Below are 15,554 nucleotides of genomic sequence, written 5' to 3' on the forward strand. Positions count from 1 at the left end.
TGAATGTGGCAGCAGAAATCCAGACTCATCAGACCAGGCAACGTTTTTCCAATCTTCTATTGTCCAGTTTTGGTGAGCCTGTGTGAACTGTAGCCTCAGTTTCCTGTTGTTAGCTGACAGGAGTGGCACCTGGTGTGGTCTTCTGCTGCTGTAGCCCATCTGCTTCAAGGTTGGACAAGGTGTTGTTGCTTCAGAGATGGTCTTCTGCAGACCTTGGTTGTAACCAGTGGTTATTTGACTTCCTGTTGCCTTTCTATCATCTTGAACCAGTCTGACCATTCTCCTCTGACCTCTGGCATCAACAAGGCATTTTGGCTCACTGGATATTTTCTCTTTTTGGGACCATCCTCTGTAAACCCTAGAGATGGTTGTGTGTGAAAATCCCAGTCAATACTCAGACCAGCCCGTCTGGCACCAACAACCATGCCACGTTCAAAGTCACTTAAATCACCTTTCTTCCTCATTCTGATGCTCAGTTTGAACTTCAGCAGGTCGTCTTGACCATGTCTACATGCCTAAATACATTGAGTTGCTGCCACGTGATTGGCTTATTGCGTTGAACAAGTGTACCTAATAAAGTGGCCGGTGAGTGTATCCCAAGGGGTCTCAGGAGGATATGACAAAAGTAAAATAAAAGTTCGACCCCATCTAAATATGAGGCATTTCAGCCATAATGACTGTAAACTACAAACAACATAATAAGTGAAAAATCCTGCCTGAATTGTTCAGTAGCCACAAACATTTTTATTAAGTAATGAAATGGGGCATGGAGAAAAGTCTCATGATGATGTACTTGTGCCAAATACCACAATAAACTAGTCACAGGTCACTTACCATGTGACACTTACCAATTACTGTGGCATGAATAATGACAGTTTAGCCAAACGTCTCAAGATGAAATTATGAGTTTCAGTGGGAAGTGATAGTTTTGTGAAAACCCAAGTGGTATCATTTTTACTACATGCATGACTTCTGTCTCGTCTCACACCACTAGAGGTCAGTAACATCTACCTCAAAATTCAGTATCTGAACAGTACAGTTCATTAACGGAGATAAACACACTCATATGGGACAGGAAGTGATTCAAACCACAGTTGATGATGGTGGTTGTAGCTGTACAGTAATTGGAACAAATACATTAACTCTTCACAGGATCACGATGACAGTGAAACAAACAGTAGCAGCTGAGCATTAGACTTGTTTGTCTCAGTGTGTGTCCTCTGCCGGCTCCTTAAATAACAAATTCATGATCAGTGTTTATTAATAACACAGACAGATAAGGTCACATGGCCGAGGTGCTCAAAGGCCCTTGACTGACCCTGAACTGCCACCAATTACCCATTAACCCATTATCTGACTTTATGCATAGTTTATTTTATAACGTGTAAATTATATGTTACCAAAATGATTGTTCAATATGCTTATTTTGTTCAACCAGCAGCCAAAAATCAATTTACAGTGACATGGATTAAGGAAACACAACTAAATGATCACTTTTGAGAAGCTTTAATCAACAAAATATAGATATTTGTATTTGATTTAATGACTTAAATGATCAATTAATCATCACTGTAATCAAAAATTACATAATGACTAATTCCAGCACAAAATAATGCAAATAAATTAACATATGTTGCAGGTATAACACCACAAAACACACATAAACACACAATCTGAGTGTTATACAGTGAGGAAACATTCTGTAATCATTATGTAAAATATATATATTTCTCTGACACAAAGTTTTAGTGAAAGCTCTAATTATTCCCTGACAAAATGAGCATTGCGTAACAAATATTTTTTGTCACATGTAAGAAGTGATATTTTGTGTTGTAGTGATTCTTCTGGATTAAACAAGGCTTCAAAACACAACTTAGATCAGGGACGATGTGATTTTTGCCAAGTAGGACGTGTTCCTGGATCAACATTGCAGTCAGCCAATCACAGCCCTCTGACATCAGCAGTGTGCTGCTCCTGTACTTCTTTCAAAATGACTTTGTGTGCCTTCTTCAGAGCTAAGCTAGCTTACCCAAATTGAAGTTGGTACAGTGAAACAAAATACTCAGTGACACTGAACAAAAACCTTATAAGCTACTGCAGGGTTAGCTTGTTAGCTTGCTAACTAGGTTGACTATGCTAACAAGTAAGCTTGCCAGTAGGCTATGCTAATGAGTAAACTTGCCAATAGGCGAGAATATAAGCAAGCTAACTAACTAATATTCTAATCAATCAGCAAGTTCACTTATTAGCATGGCAAGGCTAGTTAGCAAGCAAACTCGCTAATATTCTAGTCTATCAGCAAGTTTACTCATTAGCATAGCCAAGCTAATAAGCAAGCTTACTCGCTAATACTCTAGTCTATCAGCAAGTTTACTCATTAGCATTGCCAAGCCAGTTAGCAAGCTATCTTGCTTATATTCTCGCCTATCGGCAAGTTTACTCATTAGCATAGCCAAGCCGACTTGCTAATATTCTACTCTATCAGCAAGTTTACTCGTTAGCATAGCCAAGCTAGTTAGCAAGTTAACTCGATTATATTCTCGCCTATCAGCAAGTTTACTCATTAGCATAGCCAAGCTGACTCGCTAATATTCTACTCTATCAGCAAGTTTACTTGTTAGCATAGCCAAGCTAGTTAGCAAGCTAATTGCTAACCCTGCAGTAGCTTATAATGTTTTTGTTCAATGTTACTGAGGATTGTGTTTAATTGTATTAACTTCAATTTGTAAAACTAGCTCAGCTCTGAGGAAGCACAACACAATGTTGAATGAAGCGCAGGAGCAGCACACTTATGATGTCAGAGGGCTGTGATTGGTTGATTCCAATGTTGGTCCAGGAGCATGTTCTAGTTGGCAAAACCATGTTGTGCCTTGGAACAGACCTGGGGCCTGTATCACGAAGCAAGATCAACCTTTCCTGGGTTACCCTGACCTATCCTGGGTTGACTAACCCTAACAATGGCAGTCAGGATAATCGGTATCACGAAGCTGGATATCAACTCGGTAACTCAACCCAGGATTGCTTTATCAAGAGCTGTGAACGCGCACGCAGCGGACCAATCACAATCATGAGAGAAGCGCAGCGTCACTGAGCGTCCTCACAGAGCGCCGTATGTGGGGGAAAAAAAGTATTTCTCGTGAGGATCAGAGATTAATTCTACTAAAATATGAGGAGGAGAAAAGCAACATTACAGAAAAGGCCAACACCATGGCAGCTGCAGGAGGAGGAAACACGCGTGGCAACGCATAACGGGATGAATAATATTTAGCTTTAGTTTAGATTAGTTTATTTTTACATAATGTTAAAAACAGACAGTATAAAATTTACAAGATTAAAAAAAAGAAAAGTGCCGGAGAGGTTAGAAGCCACTAAAAGCTTATCAAAGAAATTCCCCTGTCAAAACATCAATGAAATCACATAATAGACAAGAAAAAAAACGTGTCAGGAAAGAAGAAATAGAGGAGGAGAGAGGGAAAAATCAAGACAAAACAAGGTAGCAAATAAAATTATGTGTAGGTTAAATTACTCATCACTGGTTCAAGTAGCTGCAGTACCTGTACCTGTACATCTGACACTGATCACACCCTTGAATCCCATGAAATCAATGCTGCGCAGATGAATTGCGTGTATTACAATTATCGTCTAACATCATTGCGTCTGATAAATTGGTCTTCTTTGTCATAACGTTATATATGCTACAATAAAGCTTAAAGCTGACGCCACAATTAAATCATATCAACACCAAATTGATAGTCTGAATAAAATCATCGTGATATTGAGCTGTGTTAGAAATTAACAGCTGTGCAAAAATATACCTAGTCTCCCTCTTTAAAAAACAAAAAGGAAAATCCCTCAAACACCATGAAGTGTAGACATGATAGGCTACTTTCCACACTTCCAATAGCAAAGCTGTCAATTAGGCCCATTATCTTTAACAGGGATCATTTCCTCCAACAAAACAAAATGTTGGCACTAATATATTAAGTGTCCGCAAATGATCAGTTTCTTTCTTATGAAGGGGTGGGATGAAATTTTGACTTCTTTCCACTCCTTTCTGAACAATCTTTTCATTGTCTGTTGTTGTTGCTTTCTTTTCTTTTTTAATGTTCAAAATAAACTTTCAAATCAAAATCAATCAAATGAATTAAACTTCCCGTCATGACTGGGCTGCATTTCTGTCAGCAGAGTCATTTTTTTCCGAACAGCTGATTGGCCAGTGGGTGGTGCTTTTTATAGGATCAGATTCAACCCTGAACTTACCCTGCTCCGGAGCAGGATAGCCGTTCAAAGTAACTATGGTGATCTACCCCGATAAGAACTGAACCGGCTTCGTGAGACCAAAAACCCAGGGTTAACCCTGAAGTTACCTCGCTAAGACATTAATCCTGCTTCGTGATACAGGCCCCTGGAAACAACATTTTAATGGCAAAATGTGTTTGTAACCAACTCAAAGCTTTAACAGACACATCAGGGCCACACTGGTTAAAAATACGTTTTTCATTTCACACAAGATTTGATGCAAAATTTCAGCAAACATTTGTGTAGTAACCTTTTAAAACTCCCCAATAACTGGAATAAAGACGTTCAGTGAGTCTTGGCTCTGATCTGAGAAACAGAGAGGGATACTTTAATTTTTATTACCAGATCAGTTATTAACTAACCACAAAACAAGAGTCTGAAATGTACCACACAGCCTTTCTCTCTTCATGTAAAGTTTCTCCACAACAGAGATGTGACCTCTGACAAAGAGTTTCTCCTCTCCATTCTCACATCTCTTATCGCTCAGTCACAGGAGCCATCTTTCCATCCATCTTTCCACCTCTCGTCCACACGGGAGCAGTCAAACTCAGGCTTGCCCAGCCGGACGTTGATGTCATTGTGGATACGACAGAACCACTGAGAAAGAGCGTGGCGACTCCTGGTGTCTGGCTGATTGGTTTTCAATCTGCAGAGAGGAAATAGTGCATTTAGAAATGGCTTCCTTTTGTCTAATGGCATTTTTAAATGTGATAACTGCAGATCTGTTAGCTTAGATGCTACAAGACCTGATATGTGACTGTCTAAGCACTGAGGTCTGACCTGCCCCTGAGGTCCTCTGCACATTCCTCACACGGGAAGAACTTGGAGAAAAGGTTGATGAACTGCCCCATCTCTTGCTGCTGGGTCGCAGATGGACGATCGGGGTAATATGCCGCCATAGTGTGCAGGAAGGACCAGGTGTTACGCCCCAGCTCTTGCCGGTCCAGCGGGCACTGTGGGTCTTGTTGTGGCTCTGGCTCTGCAGCTTGGGTCTCCTGGTGAGTCATACAAGCACACATAGCGGAGTCAATCAGCTGGTATTTTAAAAGGGAACAGTCGGCCAACTGCATTATGGTTAATGTTGTGGTTACACATGCACTGCTCATATCCTGTCCTGAAAAGCCTGTTTGTGTCTTGAAGATTGGGATCAAGTTACTTTATTTATATGAAGTCATCTGCCTCTCAGGCTCTTCTTCTGTGGTGCCATCTTCCAGTTGATTTTAGACTTTCCTCTTTAATAAAGCGTATAGTTAGGGCTGGCTCAGGCCTGCCTTGAACCAGCCCCCTAGTTAGGCTGATATGGCCTAGTCTGCCAGGGGACTTCTTATGATAAACTAAGCTCCTTTTCCCTCTTTCCATTTGCAAACATTCATGTCCCATTAATGCATGTTAATAACTCTGCTTCTTCCCCTTCCTCCGCCTTTGTGCTCCGGTGTCTCGCAGGTTCCCTCGGGTCGCAGTGGGGCCTGGATCATGGTCATGGTCGTGCTGCTGCTGTGGTCCTGCCTGATGCCTACTACTACAACTATTGTTATTAATCATACTTCTGCTATTACTACACATGATTATTACTGTCACATACATATACAAATATATATTTATATGTATTCTATGTATCATTTTTTCATTTGGATTACTGTAATTTTATTATGTTGATCTGTTCTGCACACACAACAGCTACTGCACGTCTTTCCGTCCTTGAAGAGGGACTCAACTCCTGGATTCTGTCTTCAACTTTTAACTTTCAGACATTGAAGTGTAAGTTTTTAAAATCTAATAACTAATTTATGATGAAGGGAGGGTCAGGCAAGGAAAAAATATCTATAGCTTCAGGTAGGGTTAAAAAAAACAACAACAACAACAAAAAAGCCCAAAGTCACACTCCAGCCATCCATGGATATTACATGTACACAGCATTCAAAGCAGGACCCCATTCATTCCTGTGAAAGTAGCTCAGTGGTGCCTGAAGCCAAAATTGCTCTGTTTCCGTGGTATGAAATTACCTGAATGTTCCGCATTATGAGGCCAAAAGAATATGCGCACTAGAGACTGACGAGAGGTGAGTGCCTAACTTCCAGGTTAGCACTCTGCTAATTTGCATGGGGATACAATGACTTAATCTTACGGCTCTACTATACCTATCAAATGCTGTCAGACACAGTGGATTACATTTCATAGGGGGTTTTTGGATGCTTAAAAAAATGTATCCACTGATTTACAGACGTCTGTTTTGCAAAGCGAGTCAATGGGTGATGATCTTTTTGGATCCCATGGCCTCACATGATGATGTAATTCCACTTTTAACCACTACAAAAATTGGCTTCAGAGTTCAGTGCTGTTGTTGGCGGCGTGCAGCCACCTCTCTACTCTGATAAGTAAAGAACAGTCCCTTATTAATAGAACTGAACTGAAAAGCGTTAAAATAGATGTGTGCATCTGGCATGACAGGGTGAAAGTTAACAAGCATGAAACATTGCGTCATGATGACTTTACAAACTCTACAAAAGCACGAGGGAGGACAAAACTCTAGCACATTAAAAAATATATATATTAGTGTACAAACTATTATCTAGTCCAGCCAAACTTTCCGACAGTTAGAGTAATATTTCTACTGATCCTCCTTGACCTCTTGTCACCTGTACAGCAGCTGTCGCCTGTTTCTTCTGCACCTTCATCCAGGATTTAAAGTCCGTACACGCTCTGCACGGCTTCTTCTTCACGTCCCCGACCTGCTCCTGCTCTTTACCGGAGCTTTCCTCCGCTGGTTTACCGGCCACCGCAAACGGGAAACCTTCAAACCCGGGCGGGCTGGAGGCTGATGATCCTCTCGGTGCTGTGGGCGCAGCCATGTTCGCTTCCAATATATTACCTAATAATTTGACCGACCTATCGATACAACATCAGCAATGTCCGGCTGTTAAAAGGCAGCGACACTCCACTGGACACATTATCGATTATTAATATTTTACTCTACCGTGCGGATAGTTTCATAATGAGGCTGCACACTTCCCGGTTGATGTGAGCGTTAACTACATGGGACAAATTGTGTGTTACAGTGACTTTCCTTGTTTCCGCCCGGACCTTTCATGGTCACGGAACAACTTCCGGTTAGTGATGTCAGTTTTCTGTGCATGCCGCGGAGAGTAGCGTCTGTAAAGTGTAAATTTCTGTCATATTTCAACATTTTAAACAGTTGACATTTCGTGTGGTGTATGCGGAAACTCATTTAAACCTCTGTGTTTCGATTCGCTGTTTTTAACGCGGTTTGTCAACTGTTAAGAGTCACTGGTTAGCAGGTTAGCCGGGTGGCTAACAAAGCTAACAACTGTGGAGTGACACGTTTCTTTTCTCTGCTTACTTCTCTCTTGACAGTGGAGCTGTAGCACACTTGAACTGCCATAATGGGGATCTTGGAAAAAATCGCGGAAATAGAGAGAGAAATCTCTCGGACACAGAAAAACAAAGGTAAGAGAGGGCAGTGGCTAGGCTAACTGTTAGCCACACCACAGGCGAAGTTGAAGCCAGTTGACTCTGTGCATATGTGTGTCAGCTGCCAGTGTTGTGTTACTTATTAATCACACAGAAATTCAAGGAGAGGCGCGTTAATTGACACCTTAAGCTTGATTACAGTTGGCACCACAATTAAAGGAACAATCCCAAACAGCCAATAGGCCCTAATGAATCAAACACTTCAGTGTGGTGGATCTGCAGGTGTTACAGTTTTATAGAAGCCTCTCATCACTTCTCACCTGCATTGTTCTGGAGTCAGACCCCTACTTTAAAGGTCCGGTGTGCAGGATATAGGAGGATATACTGGCAGACGTTTAATATGATATAATAAGTATATTTCCTTTAGTGTATTAACACCTGAAAATAAGAATCTTTTGATCTCATCACCTCAGAATGAGCCTTTATATCTACATAGGGAGCAGGTCATTGTCTCATGAGATGGCCATGTTGCATTGTCATGTTGCTACAGTAGCCCAGAATGGACAAACCAAACCATTAGTGTTGTCACATCAGCCATTGTAGTCAACAGCCCTGTGATGAGCAGTGTAGGAGAAACGCTAATTTTGTTCATTTGAAACTGCTTTATTCAGTGTTTTTACTGGCTTAAATCAGCAGGTCTGTTTGTTTTGGGAAGGCCGAGACTTTTGCGGATAATTTAGCTCCCGCTAAAAATGTCCTGAATGTCTGTAGCTATCTTAAGTTATCACAGAAAGAAAGGTAGACACATTAGTAGGTGCTGCAGGGCTTCCCACACATTCATTTGTTTGTGGCGGCCTGCCACGATAACATCTGCCACCACATACTGATTTCTTATTTTTGGACCTGGACCATTTATTAGAGGTGCTGTTGGAATACAGTATATAAACCATTCCGTTATTCATTTCAGTACACTCTCAGAGTGCAGAGCAAACTCTGGGCACAGACAGAGCAGCAGAACACCAGGTTCAGTGAAAATTAAATTTAGTCCTTCTTGGTCCAAAAGTTTGCTTTCAACAGCTGCTCCTCTCATCTGTCAGTCTGATCAGCTCTGATTGGATTGACTGAAAACTCCACAAACTGCTGCTAAGGGAAAAAAAACATCTCATAAGGAGTTCTACCTGTGCTGCATTCACGGCTCATAGATTCTTATTCTGTGGGAAAGCTGAACAGTGTTGCAGAAACACTGATTTGTAAAGTGATACTGCTTTATACTGTGTTTTTACCAGTTTAAATCACCTGGTCTGTTTGTTTTGGAGAGTAAGAAACCTCTGTGGATAATTCAGCTCCCAGTAAAATCTCCTGAACATCTGGATCTTAAATTAACATAGCAAAAATTGAATGAATGAATTCACAGGCTGGCAACCTGTCTGTGAAAAGCCAAACAGCCTTGGAGAAACAGAAATTGTATTTGTTGTAAAGTGAAACTGCTTTATTCCACCTGGTCCTCTGTTTTTATGAGAGGAAGAGACCTCTGCGGATAATTCGGCTCCTGGTAAAAACCTCCTGAACAATAAACACTTAGGAATCCTAAAGGAGAAGTCTCAACTTATTGCAGTCTGCAGTCGTCACTGCTAGATGCCAGTAAATCTCGAAACACTGTTCTGTTAATACATTTTGAGTCACTTCCTTGTTTTTTGTTCTTTTTTTTCATTCATTTCTCCAGCCACTGAGTACCATTTGGGTCTGCTCAAGGCCAAGCTAGCCAAATACAGAGCTCAGCTCCTGGAGCCGTCCAAGTCGGCGGGGGCCAAAGGCGAAGGCTTCGATGTCATGAAATCAGGGGACGCTCGTGTTGCTCTTATTGGTTTTCCCTCTGTGGGTAAGGTACGTCAACATGGTGGGTCATTTTTACTGTCATAAAAATGTTTCCTTAATCCTGTAGTGTATCTGAAGTACTACTAACCTAATGACAAAATCCTTGAACAAAGCTGCAAAGATTCTTCTCGTGTTGAAAGGCACCAGAAGTGAAACATGATCCAAAGATTGAACATGTGCTCGTGTAACTGACTCCTCTGTTGTGTCCTGCAGTCCACCTTCCTTAGTCTGATGACGTCAACGGCCAGTGAAGCTGCTTCCTATGAGTTCACCACTCTCACCTGCATACCTGGTGTCATAGAGGTAAACACACTCACACCACTGCACGTCTTGTAACAATGTGTGTGTAACTATGAGACATTTACACTGTTACTTGATGTCTTCAGTACAAAGGGGCCAACATCCAGCTGCTGGATCTGCCAGGAATCATTGAGGGTGCTGCCCAAGGTACGTTCAGGTTTCATGTTTTGTGTTTTGTTTGGTTAAACCCAAAGTGAGCGGACAGAGTTCTGTTGCCTCTATTTCGTAATTATGGTGTTATATCAGAATTATTAATAAATGACGATGTGTGTTGAGTTTTTAATTTAGATACTGTCACTCACAATGATAAGAAAAGGCTATATAGTGGTTGTAACACGCTGCCACTGTGACTTTTTGTAGGCAAGGGTAGAGGTCGGCAGGTCATCGCTGTTGCCAGGACAGCAGACGTCGTCATCATGATGTTGGATGCCACCAAAGGAGATGTCCAGAGGTGTGTGACGCCCACTGTGTGTGTGTGTGTGTGTGTGTGTGTGTGTGTGTGCGCGCACGCGCGTGCGTGAGTCTGTCAGAGGGTGTTTGAGAGCCATACGAGTATTTTTGTGAACTAATTCTTGCCTTTAATTTCTTTTGTATCCTTTTAGGGAACTTCTAGAAAAAGAGTTGGAGTCAGTCGGCATCAGACTCAACAGGACGAAACCAAATATTTATTTCAAGGTACATTTCTCCTCCAGTGCTGGATCCAGTCCTCTTTATACAGCCATCTTTGATCCCCACCGTGAAAGTGTGTGTCCCGTAAGATGTTAGTCATCATCTGAAACATGCCCCATATTAGATAAATGGTTGTGATTGGCCTGTCTCGAGCCAGGTTGGCTGGAAATCTGTCTGAACAGAAGAGGGACCAGACGCAATATTCAGAGTGAATAAACATGAACTTGCAGATTCATCTGGTTGCTATGCAAAGTAAACTGTGAGTCAGGGAAAAAAATGACAGATGGTTGCTGTAAATAGAAATTAGATAATCAATTAAGGACCCTGTGTGTGTAGAGATTACAAATATGTGTCAAGGTGCCTTGCTCTGATGTTAATAGGCCAATAAATGTGTGATTTATCTCTCTGTAGCCCAAGAAAGGTGGCGGCCTCTCCTACAACTCCACAGTTCCTCTCACCCACTGCTCAGAGAAGCTTGTCCAACTCATCCTTCACGAATACAGTATCCTTCACTCAGTCGTTACCTCAGTGGTCTGTTTATTTAACGTCTATTCTTTTGTGATGTCCATGGACTTGTCAATCAGTCACAGCAGTATTTGGTTGATTTCTTTAACCCCTTCTCCTCAGAAATCTTTAACGCAGAAGTCCTCTTCAGGGAGGACAGCACACCGGACGAGTTCATCGATGTCATCGTCGGGAACAGAGTTTACATGCCTTGCCTTTATGTACGTCACCTCGCATCATCTGGGTTTTGTTAATGGCCTCGTACCTCCAAAATTTTAAATGTATTGAAGCCAAATTCCAAGTTCAAACTCATTTTTAGCTTGTGTTCATTAATCTAGAGTCTCCTTTTTTCCCCCTCATATTATTTGTGGTTTTCACAGGTGTACAATAAGGTGGATCAAATCTCCATCGAGGAGGTGGACCGCCTGGCTCACAGACCTCACAGTGTTGTCATCAGGTCAGATATCTGTATGAGCCTTAGTTGGAAGATGTCATCTTTTCATTTATGTATGTATTTATACGGGAGTTAAACAGCTTCTCTGTGTATATTTCAGCTGTGGGATGAAGTTGAACCTGGATTACCTCCTGGAGATGTTGTGGGAATACCTGGCTCTGATTTGCATTTACACAAAGAAAAGAGGAGGTACACACACACACACACACACACACACACACACACACACACACACGGTGTCATTCACTCATTACACTGACACAAGCACCTGAACACCTAAAGGATTGTATTTGTGTTAACTTCTTCTGTTTCCATCAGAGCGCCCAGACTTTTCTGATGCCATCATTATGAGAAGAGCAGCAACTGTAGAACACGTGGTAAGTAAGAAACACATGAATTCGCACATGTACAGTATGTGACATTTTTGCAAATACGCGCGTTTTGCTTTCTCCCCACAGTGCCATCGAATCCACAGAACCTTAGCCAGCCAGTTCAAATATGCCCTGGTTTGGGTAAGTTCAAGTTTTCAGGGGCAGTGACCTTCACAAACTTAACTCCAGTTCCTCTTGTCCCATAAAATGTTTCTCTCATGTTGACCTACTGAGGATAAACAGCAAAGACTGTGTTTAGATGTCATGGATAGATTACATCACACACACAGTGAGCCCAGTTCAGACCAAAGATTCACAATGAGATGAAACCATTTTAGAACGTTGCAGAGAAAAGTTGCAGCTGTGTCAACTGGCCGTCTGAGCCCAACTCAAGCCGGCTGATGGTGTCACCTGCAACTCAGCTGGTCAAATCGCCGGCAGCTGGTTTAAGAATGTGAAGCATGTCACCTGTTTCAACAGCCAGTCAGCTTGTAGTGAAGTCCGCTGGTCGAGTCAAAGTGACCGCAGATGGTGTGTTCGCTCGCTGCAGCAGGTGCTCCATCCCTGCCGAGCCTGTTTCCGTCCTCACAGTGTGCCGGTGTCGCTGGTGGTTCGCTGCTGCTCGCTGTGTGTGCTTATGCCCCCTCACACACACATTCTCACTTGCTGATAAATTGACGCTGCTTACTTTTATTATTGTGGCGTATTTATGATGAATACAGTCCATCTGATGCTGGTTTTGTTAGTCACTGCAAATGCAGTTGTAGCCAGTATCTCACTATCACTATTCTCATTCATATTTTGAGAAGCTACAAATTATGTTCAGCCACAGATAAACTTGAAACAGGGTGTCTGCGCGGTCTTAAAAAGTATTAAAAGTTGATAAATCAAATGTTGGAAAATTAAAGCCCTTTAAAAGCATTAAAAAGTCTTAATCGTGATTTTATGAAGTATTAAATTTTCTTGGCATTCAAGCTTTGACAAAAAGTATCCATGAATGTATAATTTATTTTCCTCCTTGTGACTATCACAAACAACGATGTGTAGGTAGTCACACTCGGACTGCTACTCGGGGCCGTGCGCGTACCTGTGCGACATCACGCAACAGCGCACGTCCAGGCTCCAAACAGAGGTGCAAAAGACAATAAAAAATCCTTCTCATCTTATCTGAGTTCTGTTGTATGTTTGTGCTCCATAGATTAAATTGCAAACTACAACTGTTTAGTAAGTTAAAGATGCGTTGCTGCTGACGACAGCTTGAAGTGGCGATGAGGTCTTAAGGTTTTTTTTGGAAGGTCTTAAAAAAGTCTTAAAGGTATTGAAATTAACCTCAGGATTCCTGCATATACCCTGTGAAAAGCTGCAAATCATAACAGAAGTACAGAGAGTTGTTGCATAGATAGATAGATAGATTGATGATACACCATCTTGCCTAGTTGCATTGGTGTGAACCGGCAGGTTTTTAAAACGTTGCAGAACAGAGCAGTGTAAGTAGTTGCATGTTTCAACTGGTCTCGTCACAAATCTTTGGTCTGAACTGGGCTTTAATGGTGGTCCTTCTACTAGAGGTGTAATAGTACACATAACAGTGTTTAGGTCAAGACTGAGTTTTTCTGTTCAGTGGGGAGAATAAAGAACATTCTGTCTGTTAATTTTGAAAAACACAGCGATAAACAGTGGTTAACCAGTTTGCATCTAAGTGGTGAGCAAATCAGATAAGATGTTTCAAGGGTGTCCCAACACAAAGTTTGTACCAGGACATTAAAAGTTGTGAGGAGTGAGCAAGGACATTCCCAGAATTTGCCAGTGAACATCTCTGTGTGGCAGTTTTACTACATTCCAGTCATGCTTGGATTAAGTGGTGATTTCACACTAGTAAAATGACTAAATGAATTATTCTTCTGTGGTGGCATGCATATTAACACTGCAAGATTTTTACACACAACAGTAGCAAGAGTAACTTTTTGCACACGGCACTGGAGCTACAGAGGTTTAAAAGTTTGCAGCACAGGACACAAAACTATAACACGAGTATAAAAGTATCACGTAGGCCTAAATCCTTTATAGTCTGGAACAAGTCATTTTCCATCTGTTGGCCTTTTAAAGAAATCTAGAGCTGGAAAATGATTTAAATATTTGTATTTATTTAGGCCATTAATCTTATACTGTATATGCACTGAGCATCAACAGAGAGGCTCAGGGAGGGAAGGAGCGAGAGACACTTTGTTATACACGTCTTGTGTATGAAACGTCTGTTGTTGCTGCATTTTTAAACATCCAGGTGCTGTCTCCATGTCACAAAATAGACTACAACTACCAAGAAGAATGGCGACACGCTATGATCCACCTCATACACAAACTAGAAACAATCAAGCAGCTCTGTCTACCACACATGCAGCGCAGAGCTGTACTGCACGTGTGCTACTGCGGTAACTTCATTCAGCTCACAGACTGATTTGGCGTAGCACGTGCAACATATAGACCGATGTCACACTGTAGCTCTGTGCACAGTAGCCTCTTTCACATGTGTTACCACTCTTATCATGACATAGATATTTGTTTTTATTTACTTGTATCAAAAAACAACCAACTATTACTCATGAAATGTTCATTAATAAAATGATTCAAGAATTTATTTTAAACTTTTTTAAAAATTACATCAAAGCACCAATAACACCTCCATTTAAACAGGAAATAATGTCAGATAATGTGATGTGTCCCACACTTCAAATTCCCTCGGCCGAACAGCGACAAATAGGTTCTCCATGAAGGTTTTTAAATTTAGATTAAATTGAATTAGCTTAACTCACATTTTTTAACTAGAGCTTGTCTCTTTATTAGGAAATGGGTGCCCTCAACATACTGATACAGTCAATTAAAAATTCATTCATAACTTTTTGCATCACAGCACATCATTTGAAAACCACTGATTCATAGTAAGGGACAGGGAAACAGTCTACACACTGACTGTGAGCGCTATCATTGTACTTCACCCTCATTAAATGTCTTGCGTCATTAACTACTGTAAACACAGTTGATCATTTTGGATCAGATGTGTGAGGGAAAGGCACTGACAGTAATACTCACTGTATTCAGAGTTTGCTCAGTTGACTTCTCAAATTGAACTCACCATTTGAGCTACAGCTGTGTTTACAGTGCTGTCACACATGAGAGGCAGAGTCGAGCGGATGCAGAGGACGACTCTGTGGTGCATCACCCCAACAAACACAAAGCAAGGGTCTGAAATGTGTCGTCTGTTGGTCTTCCAGGGAACCAGTACCAAGTACAGCCCCCAGAGGGTCGGCCTAACGCACATCATGGAGCACGAGGACGTCATCCAGATCGTTAAGAAGTAAAACAAGCTGCTGACTGGACAGAAGGACTGAGCAGGAGGAGTCACGCTTTGAATGGAGGAGTGAAAACGGAAAGACAGACCCACTGTACAGTAGATATATACAGCAATGACAAATAGCCACCGTTCTTATTTTGTATATGAAAATTAACAGACATTGAAAGAGACAGACCGTACATGAGCTGGTTGTGGACAGTATTTTATCTTTTGATTAAGATAAGGAAGATTCATTGATTCAGAGGAAAGTAGGATGAAAAAGAATAAAGTCCATAAATTGTTAGATGAATCCTTGTGTTTGTTT

The 15,554-nt window shown here is 41.5% G+C and overlaps 2 protein-coding genes across 4 annotated transcripts; one reads left to right on the plus strand and one right to left on the minus strand.

Moving 5' to 3' along the window:
- Positions 1-1,490: 1,490 nt before the first annotated feature.
- On the minus strand, positions 1,491-7,356 carry gfer (growth factor, augmenter of liver regeneration (ERV1 homolog, S. cerevisiae)). The gene is made up of 3 exons (XM_033645469.2): positions 6,936-7,356; positions 5,080-5,294; positions 1,491-4,945 (listed from the first exon to the last, which is right to left on the minus strand). Exons 1-3 carry the CDS (start codon positions 7,146-7,148, stop codon positions 4,783-4,785), a joined length of 591 nt encoding a protein of 196 aa, XP_033501360.1. The 5' UTR covers positions 7,149-7,356; the 3' UTR covers positions 1,491-4,782.
- Positions 7,357-7,369: 13 nt separating this feature from the next.
- Positions 7,370-15,539, plus strand: drg2 (developmentally regulated GTP binding protein 2). 3 transcript variants are annotated; one of them, XM_033645467.2, is made up of 14 exons: positions 7,370-7,458; positions 7,672-7,764; positions 9,452-9,612; positions 9,817-9,906; positions 9,990-10,050; positions 10,264-10,354; positions 10,506-10,578; positions 10,984-11,074; positions 11,200-11,297; positions 11,457-11,533; positions 11,631-11,719; positions 11,849-11,907; positions 11,989-12,042; positions 15,171-15,539. In XM_033645467.2, exons 2-14 carry the CDS (start codon positions 7,701-7,703, stop codon positions 15,255-15,257), a joined length of 1,095 nt encoding a protein of 364 aa, XP_033501358.1. In that variant the 5' UTR covers positions 7,370-7,458; positions 7,672-7,700; the 3' UTR covers positions 15,258-15,539. The 3 variants fall into 3 exon arrangements, with proteins under 3 accessions (XP_033501358.1, XP_033501359.1, XP_078017408.1); XM_033645468.2 differs by having other exon boundaries at positions 7,372-7,406; XM_078161282.1 differs by having other exon boundaries at positions 7,429-7,451.
- Positions 15,540-15,554: the final 15 nt, after the last annotated feature.

This window comes from Epinephelus lanceolatus, chromosome 18, assembly GCF_041903045.1.
Source record: "Epinephelus lanceolatus isolate andai-2023 chromosome 18, ASM4190304v1, whole genome shotgun sequence".
Classification (NCBI taxonomy): Eukaryota; Metazoa; Chordata; class Actinopteri; order Perciformes; family Serranidae; genus Epinephelus; species Epinephelus lanceolatus.

What these genes read in the sequence shown, in the direction of transcription:
- gfer (XM_033645469.2), bottom strand. Translation starts at nt 7,148, where the DNA reads ATGGCTGCGCCCACAGCACCGAGAGGATCATCAGCCTCCAGCCCGCCC. An exon ending in AGGCGACAGCTGCTGTACAG is followed by an intron (nt 5,295 to 6,935) that starts GTGACAAGAGGT and finishes ATGACTCACCAG; the next exon opens with GAGACCCAAGCTGCAGAGCC. An exon ending in GCAGAGGACCTCAGGGGCAG is followed by an intron (nt 4,946 to 5,079) that starts GTCAGACCTCAG and finishes TCCTCTCTGCAG; the next exon opens with ATTGAAAACCAATCAGCCAG.
- drg2 (XM_033645467.2), top strand. Translation starts at nt 7,701, where the DNA reads ATGGGGATCTTGGAAAAAATCGCGGAAATAGAGAGAGAAATCTCTCGG. An exon ending in GTTTTCCCTCTGTGGGTAAG is followed by an intron (nt 9,613 to 9,816) that starts GTACGTCAACAT and finishes TGTGTCCTGCAG; the next exon opens with TCCACCTTCCTTAGTCTGAT. An exon ending in CCTCACAGTGTTGTCATCAG is followed by an intron (nt 11,534 to 11,630) that starts GTCAGATATCTG and finishes TGTATATTTCAG; the next exon opens with CTGTGGGATGAAGTTGAACC.